Source organism: Symphalangus syndactylus, chromosome 9, assembly GCF_028878055.3.
Source record: "Symphalangus syndactylus isolate Jambi chromosome 9, NHGRI_mSymSyn1-v2.1_pri, whole genome shotgun sequence".
NCBI lineage: Eukaryota > Metazoa > Chordata > Mammalia > Primates > Hylobatidae > Symphalangus > Symphalangus syndactylus.
Window position 1 is genome coordinate 120,583,528 of NC_072431.2, and position 22,362 is coordinate 120,605,889.

A 22,362-nucleotide genomic window follows, 5' to 3' on the forward strand; every position below is an offset into this window, starting at 1 on the left:
AAGTTGTATCTACGAAGCAGAGAAGAACTAGCCTCCTTTGGATTAGAAAACTTGTAGTGTGATGTCTATCAATTTGTGTCTTTGCTCCTAGAGATGAAATTGCTGTCTCAAGTAACTGATTCTCTTGTGGTATTAAATAAATGCAGACGTGATGTATATAACCTTTTCTCACCTGGCTTGTACAATGCTGCCAGGAACTACCATCCACATGGGATAGCTAGCCAGTGTTGACAAAAATGATAGGCTCGTCTGTCCTGGTGATCCTTTGGTTCAGATAATGTCCTAAAATTTTGTTTCAAATTAAGAATACGGAATGGCACAAAAGGATACCAGTTAGGGAAAAATATAGCTCTGTGTCTTTTTATAATCTTAATACAGTCATCTCTCACTTAGTGATGGGAATATGTTTTAAGACATGCATCATTAGGTGATTTTGCCGTTGTGTGAACATCACAGAGTATACTCACACCAACCTAGATGGTAGAGCCCAGTGGTCCCCAAGCTTTATGGCACCAGGAACTGGTTCCACGGAAGACAGTTTTTCCATGGACCAGTAGGGGGCCGATGGTGTTTTTGGGATGATTCAAGTGCACTATATTTATCATTAGATTCTCATAAGGAGCATGCACATGCAAGTTCACAATAGGGTTAGGATTAGGTCTCCTATGAGAATCTACTGTCGCCTCTGACTGGTAATGGACTGGTAATGGTTCATGGCCCGGGGGTTAGGGACTTCTGGTATAGCCTGCTATATACCTAGGCTATATGGTATATAGCCTGTTGCTTGCTTCTAGGCTACAAACCTGCACAGCATGACTACACTGACTACTGTAACACAATGATAAGTATTTGTGTATCTAAACTAGAAAAGGTACAGTGAAAAAAAAAAGTATACCTGTTATAGGGCAGTCCATTATAATCTTATGGACTATCATTGAATAGTGGTCTGTTGCTGACCAAAACGTTATGTGGTACACAGCTATAGATAAGTTTAGTGTATAGCCTTTAGAATGCTTGTGCAAATCTTTTAAATTTTTCACTTGCATTGCTTGAGAATGTGCTAATGGTGAGAGTTATTTTCCATTTCGGATATTTTCTTTAAATGTTGGTAACTTGTGGGCCGGGTGCGGTGGCTCATGCCTGTAATCCCAGCACTTTGGGAGGCTGAGGCGGGCAGATCACGAGGTCAAGAGATCGAGACCATCCTGGCTAACACGGTGAAACCCCGTCTCTACTAAAAATACAAAAAAAAAAAATTAGCAGGGTGTGGTGGCAGGCGCCTGTAGTCCCAGCTACTCGGGAGGCTGAGGCAGGAGAATGGCGTGAACCCGGGAGGCAGAGCGTGCAGTGAGCCGAGATCAGGCCACTGCACTCCAGCCTGGGCGACAGAGCGAGACTCCGTCTCAAAAAAAAAAAAAAAATATTGGTAACTTGTGTTCTTTTTTTTTTTTTTTGAGACGTAGTCTCGCTCTGTCGCCCAGGCTGGAGTACAGTGGCACAATCTCGACTCACTGTAGCCTCTTCCTCCTGGGTTCAAGCAGTTGTCCTGCTTCAGCCTCCCCAGTAGCTGGGTTCATAGGCACGCCCCGCCATACCCAGCTAATTTTTGTTGTTGTTGTTTGTTTGTTTTTGAGACGGAGTTTTGCTCTTGTTGCCCAGGCTGTAGTGTAATGGTGCAATTTTGGCTCACTGCAACCTCCGCCTCTGGGGTTCAAGCCATTCTTCTGCCTCAGTCTCCCAAGTAGCTGGGGTTACAGGCATGTGCCACCACGCCCAACTAATTTTTTGTATTTAGTAGAGACAGGGTTTCACCACGTTGGTCAGGCTGGTCTCGAACTCCTAACTTCAGGTGATCCAACCGACTCAGCTTTGCAAAGTGCTGGGATTACAGGCATGAGCCACCATGCCCTGCCATGTATAATAACTGCATACTAATAACACCCCGAGGGCCAGGTATAGTTTGATATTCAGTTTCCTCTCTGGATTTGTGTGACTTTGGAATAAGCTATATAACTTACCTTCTTTTCTTTTCTCTCTTTTTTTTTTTTCTTTTCTCTCCTTTCTTTTTTTTTGAGACAGGGTCTTGCTCTGTCACCCAGACTAGGGGCAGTGGCACAGTCACGGCTCACTGCAGCCTTGGCAAACAGACAAATTTCATATCTGTTTACTTCATTTGCTCCTCCAGCAATTCCCAAGGACTGGCAGGTAGGCCAGATATACTTGATAGGGAAATTCAGGCTCATCAACTCTTAGTGACTTGCCCAAGACCTAAAGCTAGAGTGAGAGGACTAGATTCCTTCTTTAACTCTTCAGCTGTGCTGCCTTAGTTAAGACCTTAGGTATGTCCTTGTGCTCATGTTTCTCAGCAGCCAAGGGATCTGCTTTTCTACTTATAGATTGTTGCCAGTGCCAAAGGTGCTGTGACTGGGGCAAAAGATGCTGTGACGACTACTGTGACTGGGGCCAAGGATTCTGTGGCCAGCACGATCACAGGGGTGATGGACAAGACCAAAGGGGCGGTGACTGGCAGTATGGAGAAGACCAAGTCTGTGGTCAGTGGCAGCGTTAACACAGTCTTGGGGAGTCGGATGATGCAGCTCGTGAGCAGTGGCGTAGACAATGCACTCACCAAATCAGAGCTGTTGGTAGAACACTACCTCCCTCTCACTGAGGAAGAACTAGGTAACTGGAATTTTATCTTGAAATACTGTTTTATATTAAATCTTTCTTAAACAGCTTCATTGACATATACTCTCATCTTTAGTCTAAATTTACACAGCTGTGCAAGCATCACCGCAATCCAGTTTTAGAACACTTCTGCTACCCCAAAAGATCCTCATGCCTGTTTGCAGTCAGTCCTTTTTAATTCAATTTTATTTTATAGAGATGGGATCTCACTATATTGCCCAGGCTGATCTCAAACTCCTGGGCTCAAACGATCCACCTGCCTTGACCTCCCAAAGTGCTGGGATTACAGATGTGAGCAACCACTAATCTTTTTGCCTCTATAGATTTTCCTTCCTAAAGCAATCATAAAGTTCACATTGAATCGTACGTAGTAAGTTTTGAAACTTTAGTAAAAATTGGCCTTGAAAAATATTTTCTGTAAATGGATAGTCTTTAATGGATTGCTTTATAAAATCCTCATTACAAAGAATCATCATTAGGTAATGTGTGCCAGGTACCATGCCGCTCAAGTTCACTCTAGGCTGGACGCAGTGGTGCATGCCTACAATCCCAGCACTTTGGGAGGCTAAGACAGGCAGATCGCTTGAGTTCAGGAGTTTGAGATTAGCCTGGGCAACATGGCGAAACCCTAAAAAACACAAAAATTAGCTGGGCATGGTGGCTTGTTCCTATAGTCCTAGCTACTCGGGAGGCTGAGGTGAGAGGATCAGTTGAGCCCACGAGGTTGAGGCTGCAGTGAGCCAAAATTGTGCCACTGTACTCCAGCCTGGGCAACAGAGCAAGACCCTGTTTCCCAAAAAAAAAAAAAATGCAGTTTACTCTAGTGGGAGAAACGTGTAGATGCATGCAGTGTGTATCAGATACAGTAATATGTTCAGGGTAGTCAAGTCCAGCAGCAGATGTAAGCAGTCTTGGAAAAATGACTGCATGATAGCTAAGTGATTGGGTAGAAGTAAGAAAGTCAAGACCCAGGCTAGAGTCCAGGCCTTATCACTTGTCACTGTGATACCTTAAGTTTTTTTGTCTCTTATTTCTAACTTCAGAAAAAGAAGCAAAAAAAGTTGAAGGATTTGATCTGGTTCAGAAGCCAAGTTATTATGTTAGACTGGGATCCCTGTCTACCAAGCTTCGCTCCCGCGCCTACCAGCAGGCTCTCAGCAGGGTTAAAGAAGCTAAGCAAAAAAGCCAAGAGACCATTTCTCAGCTCCATTCTACTGTTCGCCTGGTGAGTAAAACTTTATTTTAAGGTATCTGAAGTGGGTTCATTTATCTCTAGGCCCAAGAATTAAATGTAATCACAAAATCCAAGAATTTCACTCTTACTTGACGAACAACCCAACAGAAAACTGGACAAAGAATATGAAGACAGCTCACAGAAAAAGGAAGTATAAATAGCTGAAATATAGGAAGCGATGCTAATCTCGCTCTGAGGGGTCAAATACTGACATCTCCCTTGTCCTGCCACACAGGAAATGTGGCTATTGGCAACGGTGTAGAGAAAGAACCACACTTGTGCAGCTCTTGCTCTAAGGGACTGATTCAAGAGACAGTTTTAGTAAAGTTACAAACATACCTACACTTGGAGCTGTTTTGCTTTTTATCTTACAGATGTGTATATCTGTTTAAAGTTGCAAGAGACTATAACAATGCACATTCACTAACGGGACTAATTAAATTGATATATCACAATAGACTACTGTGTAGCCATTAAAGGTTGCCAAGTTATAGAACAGTATGTACCATTCTGTACTGCCATAAGAAAACCATTTCTTCTTAGAAAGGGAAATAGGTGGTTGGCAACAGGGAAGAGGAAGGTCAAATTCCTTTCTGTTTTGTAATTCTAACTTATCCTTTACTCATGTCCACATTAAATTTTAGTTGCTGGCTGGGCGTGGTGGCTCATGCCTATAATCCCAGCACTTCAGGAGGGCAAGGTGGTTGGATCACCTGAGGTCAGGAGTTCAAGACCAGCCTGGCCAACATGGTGAAATCCTGTCTCTACTAAAAATACAAAAATTAGCTGGGCATGGTGGCATATGCCTGTAATCCCAGCTACTCAGTAAGCTAAGGCACGAGATGGAGGTTCAGTGAGCTGTGATCACGCCACTGCACTTCAGCCTGGGTGACAGTGAGATTCTCTCAAAAAAAAATTTTTTTTTAGTTTTTTAGTTGCTTTACCTGTGCTAAACTGGAGGTAAATGTGGAGTCAGTGATTTAATAGTTAAACAGAGGCAGTAAAGAGCTACTACTGCTTGGTTAATTTACACATATTGATAATAAATGATAGCAGGAATAGATCTTATTCAACTCCAGGAAATTCTTAGTTTTTATGTTGCCTGACTTACATCATAAATCTGCAAGCCGGCTACCATGAATATCTGACTTGTGTGTTCCTTTGTCTTGTTTCAATGTGTCTAGATTGAATTTGCCAGGAAGAATGTGCATAGTGCCAATCAGAAAATTCAGGATGCTCAGGATAAGCTCTACCTCTCATGGGTGGAGTGGAAAAGGAGCATTGGATATGATGATACTGATGAGTCCCACTGTGCTGAGGTAAGATGACTGGGATGGTCATTTGCTGGTTTCTGAAGAAGTTCTTATCAGACTTTTCATTTCAATTTTTCCATACTATGTTTTAGAATACTCTTCTCTATCAAAAGGTTGAACAATACCATGTACATAGATGGCTAGTTATGTGGCAGAAAAGCAAAACTAGGCAGGGAATAATTTTATCTAACAACCTATGAGTATACATATGCCCCAAGTGAGATACAACTAAATGAGAAACACAGGCCTTGCCCTCATAGTGGGTACAGACTAACAGGGGATACAGCCAGCCATGCTGTCCTATTGTGCCTGTTTTTTTTTTTTAATGCTCCCTGCAGAAGAGGGCTATCTCATAGGCAGTACGCTCAGAGCAGCCAAGTCCGGTTGTTGTTTAACAGCATAAATACAGACACTATTGGCTGGGCGCAGTGGCTCACGCCTGTAATCCCAACACTTTGGGAGGCCGAGGCGGGCAGATCACGAGGTCAGGAGATTGAGACCATCCTGGCCAACATGGTGAAACCCTGTCTCTACTAAAAATACAAAAAAATGAGCTAGGCATGGTGGCACGTGCCTATAGTCCCAGCTACTCGGGCTGCTGAGGCAGGATAATGGCTTGAACCTGGGAGGCAGAGGTTGCCATGAGCCGAGATCATGCCACTGCACTCCAGCCTGGGCAACAGAGTAAGACTCTGTCTCAAAAAATAAAAAAGAAAATATATGGGAAGACTATCTCAGGCAGCCTTGGAATGGGGGTGGTTGAGTCACATTGCTTTCTGGAAGAGATGAATAGTAAGCTGAGAACTAATGGGTGAACCAACTAGGTGAAAGGGCAGTAAGGTGATCAAGGTTCCAGAGGGAAGACATAGCATCTTGGCTGGGTGCAATGGCTCACACCTGTAATCTCAGCACTTTGGGAGGCCAAGGCAGGCAGATCACTTGAGCCCAGGAATTCAGGACCAGCCTGGGCAACTGTGAAACCCCATCTCTACAAAAAACACAAAAACTAGCAGGGTGTGGTGGCATGCACCTGTAGTCCTAGTTGCTCGAGAGGCTGAGGTGGGAGGATCACCTAAGCCCGAGAGGTTGGGGCTGCAGTGAGCCATGACTGTGCCAGTGCCCTTCAGCCTGGGCGACAGACTGAGACCCTGTCTCAGAAAGAAAGAAAGAAAGAACGGAAGAAAGAAAGAAAGAAAGAGAGAGAGAGAGAGAGAGAGAGAAAGAAAGAAAGAAAGAAAGAAAGAAAGAAAGAAAGAAAGAAAGAAAGAAAGAAAGAAAGAAAGAAAGAAAGAAGGGAGGGAGGGAGGGAGGGAGGGAAGGAGGGAAGGAAGGAAGGAGAGAAAGAGAGAGAGAAAGAGAAAGAAAGAAAAAGGAAGGGAGGAAGGGAGGAAGGAAGGGAAAAGAAATATCCTTTTATAGTCCTAGAAAGTGGTTCTTTGTGTCCCAAAAGCTCTGAAGTCAATATGAACTGTTCGTTCATGTCTTGTCATTTTATTTGAGGAGGGAATATGTACATTACACTACTAACATGAAGTCTATTTCCATTCTTTTGGATCTCCCCTACCTAATATGTTTCTTCAGTTTAAGATGATGAACTTTGGAGACTCAGGCACTAGTTCGAATCCCTACCCAGCTGTTTTCCAGTTGTTAACTGAAGCCATCTACTTAAGCTATAAGCTTATATTCATATCTGTGAAATGTGAATAATACTGCTGCACTTGGCATTGTAATGAGGATTTTTAAAAGCCAAAGAATCCACATATGTGGTGGACACATAACCAGCTTACTGTCATTGAACTAACTTATACATAGCACTGTTGGATCCACTGCTAATTTTAAGTTTTATTTTTAGCACATTGAGTCACGTACTCTTGCAATTGCCCGCAACCTGACTCAGCAGCTCCAGACCACGTGCCACACCCTCCTGTCCAACATCCAAGGTGTACCGCAGAACATCCAAGATCAGGCCAAGCACATGGGGGTGATGGCAGGCGACATCTACTCAGTGTTCCGCAATGCTGCCTCCTTTAAAGAAGTGTCTGACGGCCTCCTCACTTCTAGCAAGGGGCAGCTGCAGAAAATGAAGGAATCTTTAGATGATGTGATGGATTATCTTGTTAACAACACGCCCCTCAACTGGCTGGTAGGTCCCTTTTATCCTCAGCTGACTGAGTCTCAGAATGCTCAGGACCAAGGTGCAGAGATGGACAAGAGCAGCCAGGAGACCCAGCGATCTGAGCACAAAACTCATTAAACCTGCCCCTATCACTAGTGCATGCTGTGGCCAGACAGATGACACCTTTTGTTATGTTGAAATTAACTTGCTAGGCAACCCTAAATTGGGAAGCAAGTAGCTACTTTAAAGGCCCTCAATTATGGTTGTTTCCGGTTGAATTAAGAGCTTTAAAGTTTCTGGCATTAGCAGATGATTTCTGTTCACCTGGTAAGAAAGAATGATAGGCTTGTCAGAGCCTATAGCCAGAACTCAGAAAAAATTCAAGTGCACTTATGTTCTCATTCAATGGCCATTGTGTTGCCTCTGTTGCTGTTTGTATTGAATAAAAACACCTTCATGTGGGCTGGGGTAGAAGCTGCTGTCTGCTCTGGTATGATCTGAAAAGGCCTCCTCACTGCTTTATCTCATGATGCTTGCTTGTAAAACTTGATTTTAGTTTTTCATTTCTCAAATAGGAATACTACCTTTGAATTCAATAAAATTCACTGCAGGATAGACCAGTTACGTGCTGTTTGTTCCATATGCTTTGTGTGTTGCTTTTGTAGAGCTGCTTAACCTGCATGACAGAGTTATTATACATACATGAATTTCAATTGGCCCGTTGGGGAGTTTGGCAGAGTGAGAACATTGGAAGGCTAATGTTAAAAATGGGATGCTTGGCCGGGTGCGGTGACTCACGCCTGTAATCCCAGCACTTTGGGAGGCCGAGGCAGGTGGATCACGAGGTCAGGAGATCGAGACCATCCTGGCGAACACGGTGAGACCCCGTCTCTACTAAAAATACAAAAAATTAGCCGGGCATGGTGGCGGGTGCCTGTAGTCCCAGCTACTCGGGAGGCTGAGGCAGGAGAATGGCGTGAACCTGGGAGGTGGAGCTTGCAGTGAGCCGAGATAGCACCACTACACTCTGGCCTGGGCGAAAGAGCAAGACTCTGTCTCAAAAAAAAAAAAAAAAAAAAAAGATGCTTGATAACAGATTAAAAAAAAATAGGATGCTTGATAACAGATTTAAAACAAATTAAAAGCTAATCTGCATATTCAAATTTTACTAGGTGACAGTTGGCCTTCTTTGTTTGCCAACTTACTGGACCCCTGTGAGTGGGTTTTTAAACCAGTAAAAGGACCTAGTCATGTCTGACTACCTCACTGAAAAGGAATCAGAGCTGAAAGGAAGTGAGTGAGTGTTTAAATCAGCATCATGTAAAGGCATTGGGCATTTCTTGCCAGGGAACCAGTTAAAGCGTGAGTCCTAAAGGGAGATTCTTCAGTGTCCAGCCTCAGCTGGACTTAAGTTACTATGTTATCATTTTGGGAAAAAATCACTAACCTCAGTTGTTGGGGAGATACCTATAGAAGACCATGTGAGACTAATTAGAAGTAAAAAGACTTTAAGCCCCCTGTAGAAAAAGGTTTTTCTTACCTCCTGCCTATGGTATCCAGACTTCTAGTCCATTCAACATTGGTTATTTAGGAACTATCCTGAATCTCCTTGTCACACAGATACAATATGTCAAACTTGTTTTTAAAAGCGAGTCTCAGAACTTGTGAAATGGGCCAGGCGCTGTGGCTTATACTTGTAATCCCAGCACTTTGGGAGGCCAAGGCAGGCAGATCACCTGAGGTCGGGGGTTCAACACCAGCCTGACCAACAACGTGAAACCCTGTCTCTACAAAAATACAAAAATTAGCCTGGCCTAGTGGTGCGTGCCTATAATCCCAGCCACTTGGAGGCTGGGGAAGGAGAATCCCCTGCATCTGGGAGGTGGAGGCTGCAGTGAGCCAAGATTGCGCCACTGCACTCCAACCTGAGCAACAGAGTGAGACTCTGTCTCAAAAAAAAAAAAAAAAAAAAAGTGTGAAATAGAGCTACATGCTTCTGGCTGTCCCTGCTAAAAGGTAAGCAGCAGGGCTGCCCTCAGCAGAACTGAAGTCTAACTCAAATTAGTCTCTTTCTATCCTGGTTCACCCCTTTCTCTCCATGAAAACAATGAAGCGGCACATAACTTTACATGCTCCTTTGGTGTGAATGAGTCTATTAAAGTTTTTTATCGACCAGGCACAGTGACTCATGCCTGTAATCCCAGCACTTTGGGAGGCCGAGGTGGACAGATCACTTGAGGTCAGGAGTTTGAGACCAGCCTGGCCAACAGGGCGAAACCCAGTCTCTACTAAAAACACAAAAATTAGGCTGGGCGTGGTAGTTCACGCCTGTAATCCTGGCACGTTGGGAGGCCGAGGCTGGCAGATCACGAGCTCAGGAGAGGCCAACAGTGGCCAGCCTGGCCAACATGGTAAACCTTGTCTCTACTAAAAATACAAAAATTAGCTGGGCATGGTGGCGTGCACCTGTAATCCCAGCTCCTCGGGAGGCTGAGGCAGAATCGTTTGAACCCGGGAGGTGGAGGTTGCAGTGAGCCAAGATCGCGCCATTGCACTCCAGCCTGTCCAGCGACAGGGCGAGACTCCATCTCAAAAAACAAAAACAAAACAAAACAAAAAACCCACAAAAATTAGCCGGGCATGGCTGTGTGCACCTGTAATCCCAGCTACTTGGGGGCTGAGGCACAAGAATCCCCTGAACCAGGCAGGTGGAGGTTGCAGTGAGCCGAGGTCGTGCCACTGCACTCCTGCCTGGACAACAGACCCTGTCTCAAAAAAAAAAAAAAGGTTTTTATCAAGTTACAAATTTTTTCTTCTCAGTGTAACTCCAGAAATCAGTAAACAGGTGAGTTGAGTTGGAGGGTAGGTAGGAAATCCCTAGGATTTGTTTTGCAGATAAGGAGCTTCTGGTTTCTGGGAAGGATGGACTTTTGTGATTTATGGGTTTCCAGGATAGAGCCTAGTGACTCACTTGCCTTCCTGTTCCCAGTGACTGGCATTTTCTAGGCCTCTGCCTCTTAATTTTTTTTTTTTTTTTTGAGGCAGAGTCTTGCTCTGTTGCCCAGTCTGGAGTGCAATGGTGTGGTCTCAGCTCACTGCAACCTCTGCCTCCCAGGTTCAAGCTATACTCCTGCCCTCAGCCTCCCAAGTATAGGCGTGCGCCACCACGCCTGGCTAGTTTTTGTCTTTTTAGTAGAGATGAGGTTTCACCACATTGGCCAAGCTGGTCTCAAACTCCTGACCTCAAGTGATCTGCCCGCCTCAGCCTCCCAAAATTCTGGGATTACAGGCGTGAGCCACCATGCCCGGCTACACATGCTTTCGTATCCTGAACATACACCTTTGTGTTTCCCTACTATAAGAGTTATAGTGTGTTACTTAAGTTAGTACAAATTAGGCCGGGTGCGGTGGCTCACGCTTGTAATCCCAGCACTTTGGGAGGCCGAGGCGGGCGGATCACGAGGTCAGGAGATCGAGACCATGGTGAAACCCCGTCTCTACTAAAAATACAAAAAAATTAGCTGGGTGTGGTGGCGGGCGCCTGTAGTCCCAGCTACTCGGAGAGGCTGAGGCAGGAGAATGGCGTGAACCCGGGAGGCAGAGCTTGCAGTGAGCCGAGATCGCGCCACTGCACTGCAGCCTGGGTGACAGAGCGAGACCCTGTCTCAAAAAAAAAAAAAAAAAAAGTTAGTACAAATTAAAAAAAAAAAGAATTGTAGTGCTTACTGAATAGCTTATGAAAAGGAGAGAGGTCTCAAAGCTCTTCTTCCTGAGCAGGGGCAGAATAAAATGTAGAACATTCTTAGCTTCTAGAAGAGCACCAGCAGCCCTTGCTTTTTGCTGTGAGCTGTGCACATTGGTCATGGTTTTGCTCTTTGTGTTTCAAGTTTGTGTCTGCATGCATTTCATTCATTTGTCAACATGTCTCAGGATTTGTGGTGTTCTGGCTTTTTTTTTTTTTTTTTTTTTTTGAGACGGTGTCTTGCTCTGTCGCCCAGGCTGGAGTGCAGTGGTGCAGTCTCGGCTCACTGCAAGCTCCGCCTCCCAGGTTCACGCCATTCTCCTGCCTCAGCCTCTCCGAATAGCTGGGACTACAGGCTCCCACCACCACGCCTAGCTAATTTTTTGTATTTTTAGTAGAGACGGGGTTTCACTGTGGTCTCGATCTCCTGACCTCGTGATCCGCCCGCCTCGGCCTCCCAAAGTGCTGGGATTACAAGCGTGAGCCACCGCGACCGGCCTTTTTTTTTTTTTTTTTTTGAGATGGGCTCTTGCTCTATTGCTCAGGCAATAGTGCAGTGGTGTGATTGGCTCACTGCAAGCTTCGCCTCCCAGGCTCAATCGATTCTCCCTCCTCAGTGTCCTGAGTATCTGGGATCATAGGCATGCACAATCACACCTAGCTAATTTTTGTATTTTTGTAAAGATGGGGCTTCACCATGTTGCCCAGGTTGGTCTCAAACTCCTGAGCTCAAGTGATCCACTCACCTCGGCCTGCCAAAGTGCTGGGATTCCAGGCATGAGCTACTGAACCTGGCCTGTGTTCTCACATCTTGCAGCTTCATTGTCACATAAAACTGGCAGAAAATGCCTGCCTGCCTGCCTGCCTGCCCGCCCTCCCTCCCTCCCTCCCTCCCTCCCTTCTTCCTTTCTTTCTTCCTTTCTTTCTTTCTTTCTTTCTTTCTTTCTTTCTTTCTTTCTTTCTTTCTTTCTTTCTTTCTTTCTTTCTTTCTTTCTTTCTTTCTTTCTTTCTTTCTTTCCTTCTTTCCTTCTTTCCTTCTTTCTTTCTTTCTTTCTTCCCCAGGCTACAATCTACTCGGCTTGCTGCTGCCCGCGCCGCGGACTGCCTGGGACTGCCGGCGCCCACCACCGCTGCCTGCCTTTTCTCCTTTGGATGCAGGCACGCGTTCGCCATCTTGGCCACGCTGGTCGCCAGCTCCTGACGCCGAGTGCTCTGCCCGCCTCAGCCTCCCAAGGTACTGGGACTACAGACGGAGTCTCGCTCACCCAGTGCTCGGTGTTGCCCGGGCTGGAGGGAGGTGGCGTGGTCTGGCCTCGCAGCAGCCTCTACCCCCCAGCCGCCTGCCTTGGCCTGCCAGGGTGCTGGGATTGCAGCCCCTGCCCGGCCGCCGCCCCATCTGGAAGGTGGGGAGCGCCTCTGCCCGGCCGCCCCGTCTGGGAGGTGAGGAGCACCTCTGCCCGGCCGCCCCGTCTGGGAAGTGAGGAGCACCTCTGCCCGGCCGCCCCGTCTGGGAAGTGAGGAGCGCCTCTGCCCGGCCACCCACCGTCTGGGAAGTGAGGAGCGCCTCTGCCCGGCCACCCACCGTCTGGGAAGTGAGGAGCGCCTCTGCCCGGCCACCCACCGTCTGGGAAGTGAGGAGTGCCTCTGCCCGGCCGCCCCGTCTGGGAAGTGAGGAGCGCCTCTGCCCGGCCACCCACCGTCTGGGAAGTGAGGAGCACCTCTGCCCGGCCACCCATCGTCTGGGAAGTGAGGAGCGCCTCCGCCCGGCCGCCCCGCCCGGGAAGAAGTGAGGAGCGCCTCTGCCCGGCCGCCCCGCCCGGGAAGAAGTGAGGAGCGCCTCTGCCCGGCCGCCCCCGTCCGGGAAGAAGTGAGGAGCGCCTCTGCCCGGCCGCCCCCGTCCGGGAAGAAGTGAGGAGCGCCTCTGCCCGGCCGCCCCGTCCGGGAAGAAATGAGGAGCGCCTCTGCCCGGGTGCCCCATCCGGGAAGAAGTGAGGAGCGTCTCTGCCCGGCTGCCCCATCCGGGAAGAAGTGAGGAGCGCCTCTGCCCGGCCGCCCCATCCGGGAAGAAGTGAGGAGCGCCTCTGCCCGGCCACCCATCGTCTGGGAAGTGAGGAGCGCCTCTGCCCGGCCACCCACCGTCTGGGAAGTGAGGAGCGCCTCTGCCCGGCCGCCCCGTCTGGGAAGTGAGGAGTGCCTCTACCCGGCCGCCCCGTCTGGGAAGTGAGCAGTGCCTCTGCCCGGCCGCCCCGTCTGGGAAGTGAGGAGCGCCTCTGCCCGGCCACCCACCGTCTGGGAAGTGAGGAGCGCCTCTGCCCGGCCACCCACCGTCTGGGAAGTGAGGAGCGCCTCTGCCCGGCCACCCACCGTCTGGGAAGTGAGGAGCGCCTCTGCCCGGCCACCCACCGTCTGGGAAGTGAGGAGCGCCTCTGCCCGGCCACCCACCGTCTGGGAAGTGAGGAGCGCCTCTGCCCGGCCACCCACCGTCTGGGAAGTGAGGAGCGCCTCTGCCCGGCCACCCACCGTCTGGGAAGTGAGGAGCGCCTCTGCCCGGCCACCCACCGTCTGGGAAGTGAGGAGCGCCTCTGCCCGGCCACCCACCGTCTGGGAAGTGAGGAGCGCCTCTGCCCGGCCACCCACCGTCTGGGAAGTGAGGAGCCCCTCTGCCCGGCCACCCACCGTCTGGGAAGTGAGGAGCGCCTCTGCCCGGCCACCCACCGTCTGGGAAGTGAGGAGCGCCTCTGCCCGGCCGCCCCGTCTGGGAAGTGAGGAGCGCCTCTGCCCGGCCGCCCCGTCTGGGAAGTGAGGAGCGCCTCTGCCCGGCCGCCCCGTCTGGGAAGTGAGGAGCGCCTCTGCCCGGCCACCCATCGTCTGGGAAGTGAGGAGCGCCTCTGCCCGGCCACCCATCGTCTGGGAAGTGAGGAGCGCCTCCGCCCGGCCGCCCCATCCGGGAAGAAGTGAGGAGCGCCTCTGCCCAGCCACCCATCGTCTGGGAAGTGAGGAGCGCCTCTGCCCGGCCACCCACCGTCTGGGAAGTGAGGAGCGCCTCTGCCCGGCCGCCCCGTCTGGGAAGTGAGGAGTGCCTCTACCCGGCCGCCCCGTCTGGGAAGTGAGCAGTGCCTCTGCCCGGCCGCCCCGTCTGGGAAGTGAGGAGCGCCTCTGCCCGGCCACCCACCGTCTGGGAAGTGAGGAGCGCCTCTGCCCGGCCACCCACCGTCTGGGAAGTGAGGAGCGCCTCTGCCCGGCCACCCACCGTCTGGGAAGTGAGGAGCGCCTCTGCCCGGCCACCCATCGTCTGGGAAGTGAGGAGCGCCTCTGCCCGGCCGCCCCATCCGGGAAGAAGTGAGGAGCGCCTCTGCCCGGCCGCCCCGCCCGGGAAGAAGTGAGGAGCGCCTCTGCCCGGCCGCCCCATCCGGGAAGAAGTGAGGAGCGCCTCTGCCCGGTCACCCATCGTCTGGGAAGTGAGGAGCACCTCTGCCCGGCCACCCACCGTCTGGGAAGTGAGGAGCGCCTCTGCCCGGCCACCCACCGTCTGGGAAGTGAGGAGCGCCTCTGCCCGGCCGCCCCGTCCGGGAAGAAGTGAGGAGCGCCTCTGCCCGGCCGCCCCGTCCGGGAAGAAGTGAGGAGCGCCTCTGCCCGGCCGCCCCGTCTGGGAGGTGAGGAGCGCCTCTGCCCGGCCACCCATCGTCTGGGAGGTGAGGAGCGCCTCTGCCAGGCCACCCATCGTCTGGGAGGTGAGGAGCGCCTCTGCCCGGCCACCCATCGTCTGGAAAGTGAGGAGCGCCTCTGCCCGGCTGCCCCATCTGGGAAGTGAGGAGTGCCTCTGCCCGGACACCCATCGTCTGGGAGATGAGGAGCGCCTCTGCCCGGCCGCCCATCGTCTGGGAAGTGGGGAGCGCCTCTGCCCGACCACCCATCGTCTGGGAAGTGAGGAGCGCCTCTGCCCGGCCACCTATCGTCTGGGAAGAAGTGAGGAGCGTCTCTGCCTGGCCGCCCCGTCTGGGAAGTGAGGAGCCCCTCTGCCCGGCCGCCCCGTGTCTGGGTAGAAGTGAGGAGCTACTCTGCCTGGCCGCTCCGTCTGGGAGGTCTACCATGGAGGCCAGAAGCAATGTGGGGGCTGGATGTGGTGGCTCACGCCTGTGGTCCCGGCACTCTAGGGGGCGAGGCGGGTTGATCACTTCGGACTAGGAGTTCGAGACCAGTCTGGCCAACTTGGCGAAACATGAAGAATACAACAGACCAACCAACCAACTCAATGACAACAAAACAGGTCTACCCTGGAGTCATACTCTAATTTTTTCTATTTTCCTCCCTTTCTGATCCTTTATCCCACTTTCTTTTTCTTCCTCTTCCTTCTCCCTCTTCTTTGTCAAATAGAGGATTGAGTTATTATCACTGATCCATATAAAGTCCCTCTCTCATTTATTTTAACTCCCACCCCCATTTCTATTCCCCGACTTCCCATGTGCAACCTTCCTAATATGTTTGATACGCATCTTTTTGTTTGTATGTATTTTTAGAAAATGTTTATGGTTTTTTGTATGCAAAAAAAATTAATAAAAAAAAAAAACTGGCAGAAAATTTTGGTTTTACAGACTTTTTTTCCTCCAGAAAACAGTTCTTTTGAGGGAAAATACTGACTAAGGCTAACATAGTATGTAACCATGGCAGGTTCGTAAACATTTGACTGCATGAAACCTGGCATGGTGTGCCTCAGGGAGTGTTCAAGAATGTTTTTTCCTTTGCCTGTAATAATAACATAGTCTTTCTAGTTTGTCCTATGCAAAAATGCAAAGGAACCTGATGCATTGGCCATTAATCTCTGAGCCTTAGTTTTCTCATCTATTAAGTTAATGTTGCCTCAACAGATGGAAGTGAGTGTTGAGGATGGGGATATGTTTTTTTAATTTGCACTAGAGGCATGGGGACATCATCTGTGGGACAATGACATGTAGTATCTTTAACCTGGCAGTTCAAGGTGTGAGTATATAATACCAGCTCATGGTTAGGAAAATATATCCACTTTGATAAGGCAGTTATAGGTATTAAAGAACTAATGAAACTGGGCCTAGTGGTATGCATCTATAGTCTCGGTTTCTCAGGTGGCTGGGACAGGAAGATTGCTTGAGCCCAGGAGTTCAAGGCTGTGGAAAAAAAACAACTAATGAAGTGAAAAGGAAAAAACTAAAATTTGGTTTATATAAGATATAGGGCTACAGGTCAGCTTAAGCCAAAGACTTGTTTTATGGTATCTTTCTTGGTTACCTTTTGAGATTCTGATGCTACCCCGCTCCCTCTACCCCAAAATGAATTTCTTTAGAACTGAACTTCTAAAACTTTAGTTTTAGAAATTATCAACTCCTGAAAAAAAAAAAAAAACGGCATCAATTTGACCCTCACTGGGCTAGTCCCAGGTCATATTTTTAGGACTGGTGAGGGTTAAGGATTTCTAACTAACCATCCTAAGCTGAGAGTCAGGAATGGAGTGCTCGGAAGGAAAAGACTGAATTAGAAAATTATACTCTCAGTTGGTGGTGAGAAGCAGGCAGCCTATACTTTGTTGAGTTTGACAGATGAAACTGCTGATTAACACAGTACCTCTTTTTTTTTTTTTTTTTTTTTTTCCCGAGACGGAGTCTCGCTCTGTCACCCAGGCTGGAGTGCAGTGGCGCGATCTTGGCTCACTGCAAGCTCCGCCTCCCGGGTTCACGCCATTCTCCTGCCTCAGCCTCTCCGAGTAGCTGGGACTACAGGCGCCCGCCACCGCGCCCGGCTAATTTTTTTGTATTTTTAGTAGAGACGGGGTTTCACCGTGGTCTCGATCTCCTGACCTCGTGATCCACCCGCCTCGGCATCCCAAAGTGCTGGGATTACAGGCGTGAGCCACCGCGCCGGCCACAACACAGTACATCTTTAATTGTAAAAATTGCCCAGGTGCAGTGGCTCATGCCTGTAATCCTAGCACTTTGGGAGGCTGAGTCGGCAGATCACTTGAGGCCAGGAGTTCAATGGCAGCCTGGCCAACATGGTGAAACCTCGTCTTTACTAAAGATACAAAAATTAGCTGGGCATTATGGCTCGCTCCTGTAATTCAAGCTACTGAGGCATGAGAATTGCTTGAACCTGGAAGGCGAAGGTTGCAGTGAGCCAAGATGGCACCACTGCACTCCAGCCTGGGCGACAGAGCAAGACTCCGTCTCAAAAAAAAAAAATTGTTAAGATTGTCAGTAAGATGACTAAGTGAAGTGATAGGAAGGCAGTCAAGAGGAAAATGTTTGCAGTGGGAGGTAGATAGAATTGCCTGAGATTCTTCTCATGTTTTTCTTGCTTAAACTGGGCCTGCAGATTACAGATATAATATGAAATATAATATAATGAAAGGCTTTGAATCTCACAAGGGAGCCTAGTCTTGATACATAATATACTTTCTAGGTTTTTAGCTGGTATGGATTTTATGAAAGTGCCATTTGAGAGTGCCATATAAAAGATTGTAGAGCTGGCCGGGCACGGTAGCTCATGCCTGTAATCCCAGCATTTTGAGAGGCCAAGGTGGGCGGATCACCTGAGGTCAGGAGTTCAAGACCAGCCTTGCCAACATGGTGAAATTCCCATCTCTACTAAAAATACAAAAATTAGCCGGGTGTGGTGGCACACGCCTGTAATACCAGGTACTTGGGTGGCTGAGGCAGGAGAATCACTTGAACCCGGGAGGTGGAGGTTGTAGTGAACCGAGTTCGCACGACTGCACTCCAGCCTGGATGACAATGAGACTCAATCTCAAAACAAACAAACAAACAAAACAAAATGAAATCCAATGTCAAATGTTCCATTTTTTCAATTTTTAAGTGTACAATTATGTGGCATTAAGCACATTCACAATGTTATACAACCATCACCGTTATATTCATCTTAAGCACAAATTCTGCACCCATTAAACAATAACTCCAGGCCGGGTGCGGTGGCTCATGCCTGTAATCCCAGCATTTTGGGAAGCCAAGGAGGGTGGATCACTTGAGGTCAGGAGTTCGAGATCAGCCTGGCCAACATGGTGAAACCCTATCTCTACTAAAAAATACAAAAATTAGCTGGGCATGGTCGCAGCACACGCCTGTAATCTCAGTTACTCGGGAAGCTGAGGCAGGAGAATCGGTTGAACCTGGGAGGCTGAGGTTGCAGTCAGCTGAGATTACGCCACTGCACTCCAACCTGGGGGACAGAGTGAAACTCCGTCTAAAACAAAACAAAACCAAAAAAACCCACAATAACTCCCCAATTTCCCTCTTTCCTTCTATTTTTTGAGGGATTTTTTTTTTTTCCATAGACAGAGTCTTGCTCTGTCACCTAGGCTAGAATGCAGTGGTGCAATCTTGGTTTACTGCAACCTGTGCCTCCTGGGTTCAAGTGATTCTCCTGCCTCAGCCCCCTGAGTAGCTGGGATTACAGGCATCTGCCACTATACCTGGCTAATTTTTGTATTATTAGTAGAGACGGGGTTTCACCATGTTGGCCAGGCTGGTCTCGAACTCCTGACCTCATGATCCACCTGCCAAAGTGTTGGGATTACAGGCGTGAGCCACCGCACCAGGTCTTTTTGAGGGATTTTTGTTGCTGTTAGCTCTTTTTCCTCTGTTAGGTAATCAGCTATGTTTTTTCCCTCTGCTGTCAAGATTCTAGCCTTTAGTAGTATGTTATATGTTATTAATTTTCTTTTTTTTCTTTTTTCTTTTTTTTTTTGAGACAGAGTCTCGCTCTGTCGCCAAGGCTGGAGTGGAGGTGAACCTCGGCTCACTGCACCCGGGTTCAAGTGATTCTCCTGCCTCAGCCTCCTGAGTAGCTGGGACTACAGGTGCATGCCACCACGCCTGGCTAACTTTTTGTATTTTTAGTAGAGACAGCGTTCCACCGTGTTAGCCAGGATGGTCTTGGTCTCCCAACCTCGTGATCCTCCCGCCTTGGCCTCCCACAGTGCTGGGATTACAGGCGTGAGCCACTGCAGCCGGCCTTAATTTTCTTGTTTGAATCTGTTGTTTGCTAAGAAACGTTACCTAGCTTATCGAAATTGTATATAAAGTAAAATTTGACAGAGTTTCTTGTCCCTAAAGGCTTTCCTGTGCAGGGAAGAGGTAGGGTTTTGTGATGGCTGTTTCAACCATAAAAATACCTTTTGTTTCCTCAGTTGCTAAACATTTCCCTAGAGACTTGCTCATGGAAAAGTGGGGTATTATTGTTTTTAAGGAAGTAATAGATTAATAGTTGAATAATAAGAAATGCTTTATATCTGGTATTTTTTAAAAAAGCCTTCATTGACTAGGTTCTACCACTAGTTAGTTTCTTTTCTAAAAGGTTTCCTTAGTGCTTTTAAAGTATGAGGGAATTGCAGGAAAAAGACCACAAACATCTTTTCAAAAAGCACAGCTATGGACAAAGCAAGGTTCACCTACATGCACTAAAGTCTCCCTGAGCTCAGATGGACCTGACAACTCACTTCATCAGTGTTCGTTTCAATATCCAAGATTCTTCTTTTACAGGTGTTTGATTTCACCACCATAGACTTGACATCTGAGACTGATGAAATTCCAGATATTATAGCTTTGGAAGAGGAGAACGGATCAAAACATTCACATGCTAATGGCCCTGTCCTCTCAGGACAAAATGTTGAATAACTAACAATAAAATACCCCTTTTGGTTGAATACGCAATTTGCATTACATTAAACTTCCTGTTTTTATTCCTATGACTTTGAAGAGTGTTAATCTATTTTTTGGCTACATTGGTCTTAATTGCAATGACATGCTGATCTAAACTTTTGTAAAAGATCCTAGTTCTGTGTCATATTTAATATAATCATTTAAAGTTTAATTGCTGAAATACTTATAGTAAAAATTGGGCTGTATAATCTTGACTTCATGAATTTTTTTTCCTGCTGGTATAGTGAACATTTGTTGTCTTTTGGTCTCCCATGATTCATTCATGCTTCTTTTGAAGGTCTCAGTGGGTATAGTGGTCAAGGTTTTTGCTTTCCCTTAGCCTAGTGGTGGGCATGTGACTAAAAGCAGGTCAACTGGGAGGAAGCATAGCATGATGGGTAAGGGCTCAGACTGGGTTGTAATCTGGCTCTGCCACTTACTGTGTGTCCTTTAGCAAGTTACTTAATTTCTCTATGCCTCATTTTTTTCATCAGTAAAACAGGAATAGTGCTAGATTTGCTATGAAGATTAAATAGTTAACATTTGTGAAAAGCATAGAGCAGTGCCTGGCACAGAGCAGCATTAAATATTAGTTGCCTGTATTCCCAGCACTTTGGGAGGCCAAGGCGGGTGGATCACTTGAGGTCAGGAGCTTGAAACCAGCCTGGCCAACATAGTGAAACCCCGTCTCTACTAAAAATACAAAAAAAAAAAAAATTAGCCAGGCTGTGGTGGCACAGGCCCGTAATCCCAGCTACTCAGGAGGCTGAGGCAGGAGAATCGCTTGAACCCAGGAGGCAGAGGTTGCAGTGAGCCAAGATCACACCACTGCACTCCAGTTTGGGTGGCAGAGCGAGACTCCATCTCAAAAAAAAAAAAAAAAAAGTATTAGTTAAGGGAGTAAATTGTAGAAGCAATCTGGGGGCAGTGGCTCACACTTATAATCCCAGCACTTTGGGAGGCCAAGGTGGGAGAATCACTTGAGCTCAGGAGTTCCAAACCAGCGTGGGCAATATGGTGAGACCTTCTCTCTATAACAGAAAACCTTAAAAAATTAGGCTGGGCACGGTGGCTCACATCTGTAATCCCAATACTTTGGGAGGCCAAGGTGGGCAGATCACTTGAGGTCAGGAGCTCCAGATCAGCCTGGCCAACATGGTGAAACCCTGCCTCTACTAAAAATACAAAAATTTGTCAGGTGTGGTGGCAGACGCCTGTAATCCCAGCTACTCAGGAGGCTGAGGCAGGAGAATACCAGGCTAGCCTGGAATTCCTGGCCTCAAGTGATCCTCCTGCCTCGGCCTCCCAAAGTGCTGGGATTACAGGCATGAGCCACTGCGCCTAGCTGCCAAATCTTAGAATGAGGCCTAGTGAGTGAGAACTAAACTCTGATCTTTTTTGTTTCTTCTCCAAATTCCTATCTACAGAACTTGGGGAGTCACGTCCTACAAGCCATAAAAATCTCATCAGATGGGTTTTCTTTAAGCCTATATAACCCAGCTTACTTTCCAACCTGACTGGCATAACGTCACATGACAGATAAATAAGGAAATCAAAATATTTTTTCCCAAAATATGTTTCTTTGTTATATTTTGAAATGGTCCTGCAAAGTCGTCGCTTATGGGGGGACATCTACATCTGTAAAGAAGCTGGCCGGTGGCTCACACCTGTAATCCCAGCACTTTGGGAGGCCGAGGCAGGCAGATCACCTGAGGTCTGGAGTTCCAGACCAGCCTGGCCAACACGGTGAAACCCCATCTCTACTAAAAATACAAAATTAGCTGGGCATGGTGGCACATGCCTGTAATCCCAGCTACTTGGGAGGCCGAGGCAGGAGAATTACTTGAACCCAGGAGGCAGATGTTGCACTGAGCAGAGATGGCACCATTGCACTCCAGCCTGGGCAATAGAGTGAGACTCCGTCTCATAAATAAATAAATAGAATCTCTATTGAAATAAGTAGATCTTTCCCCTGGCAGGCCTCCCAATCCTGAAGAGATTAACTGAGAATCCAATACTTGCTCTGTCACCCAGGCTGGAGTACAGTGATCTCAGCTCACTGCAACCTCTCCCTCCCGGGTTCGAGCGATTCTCCTGCCCTCAGCCTCCCGAGTAGCTGGGACTACAGGCGTCTGCCACCATGCCTGGCTAATTTCTGTCTTTTTAGTAGAGATGGGGTTTCACCATGTTGGCTGTGCCTCAGGCTATGGTCACTCATATTTGGCTCAGAATAAACCTCTTTAAATATTTTGTTAGAGGAACCCCTGCTTACCAGACCTCTGGTTTAATAAAACATGACTAGAGTGACTCCATCTTAAAGTAGCTAGGCACTTACAAGGCTCCTATAAAATTAATGCTTATCGTCTAAAAATAGCCACATTCTAAGCTGGCTACCAATTATAATTACAGAATATTTATGGCCATACAGGACATCTCCCACTAAGCCTGCAGAATGTCCACGTTCTAAAGAGCAGCCCACTTTACTTAAAGATGATGTTAATGGGCAAGCTTAGGTTGAAAGATTAATGGTCTCTAAAAGCACAATAGCCCTACCTTTAGTGAGCACATCTGCGCATTCCAAGTTT

General features: G+C 48.0%; 1 protein-coding gene across 15 annotated transcripts in view; it reads left to right on the forward strand.

Moving 5' to 3' along the window:
* PLIN2 (perilipin 2) overlaps positions 1 to 19,828 on the forward strand; it is a 115,994-nt gene extending 96,166 nt beyond the window's left edge. For 14 of the 15 annotated variants that reach the window (XM_063609092.1, XM_063609094.1, XM_063609093.1 and 11 more), the window contains 4 exons: positions 2,397 to 2,682; positions 3,732 to 3,913; positions 5,107 to 5,241; positions 7,088 to 7,975. In XM_063609092.1, the coding sequence (XP_063465162.1) occupies positions 2,397 to 2,682; positions 3,732 to 3,913; positions 5,107 to 5,241; positions 7,088 to 7,489 (1,005 nt within the window). In that variant the 3' untranslated portion in view covers positions 7,490 to 7,975. Of the gene's footprint in view, positions 1 to 2,396; positions 2,683 to 3,731; positions 3,914 to 5,106; positions 5,242 to 7,087; positions 7,976 to 19,618 lie in introns of those variants that run through there. The other variant, XM_055294166.2, reaches the window with a different exon arrangement.
* The last annotated feature ends 2,534 nt before the right edge of the window (positions 19,829 to 22,362 follow it).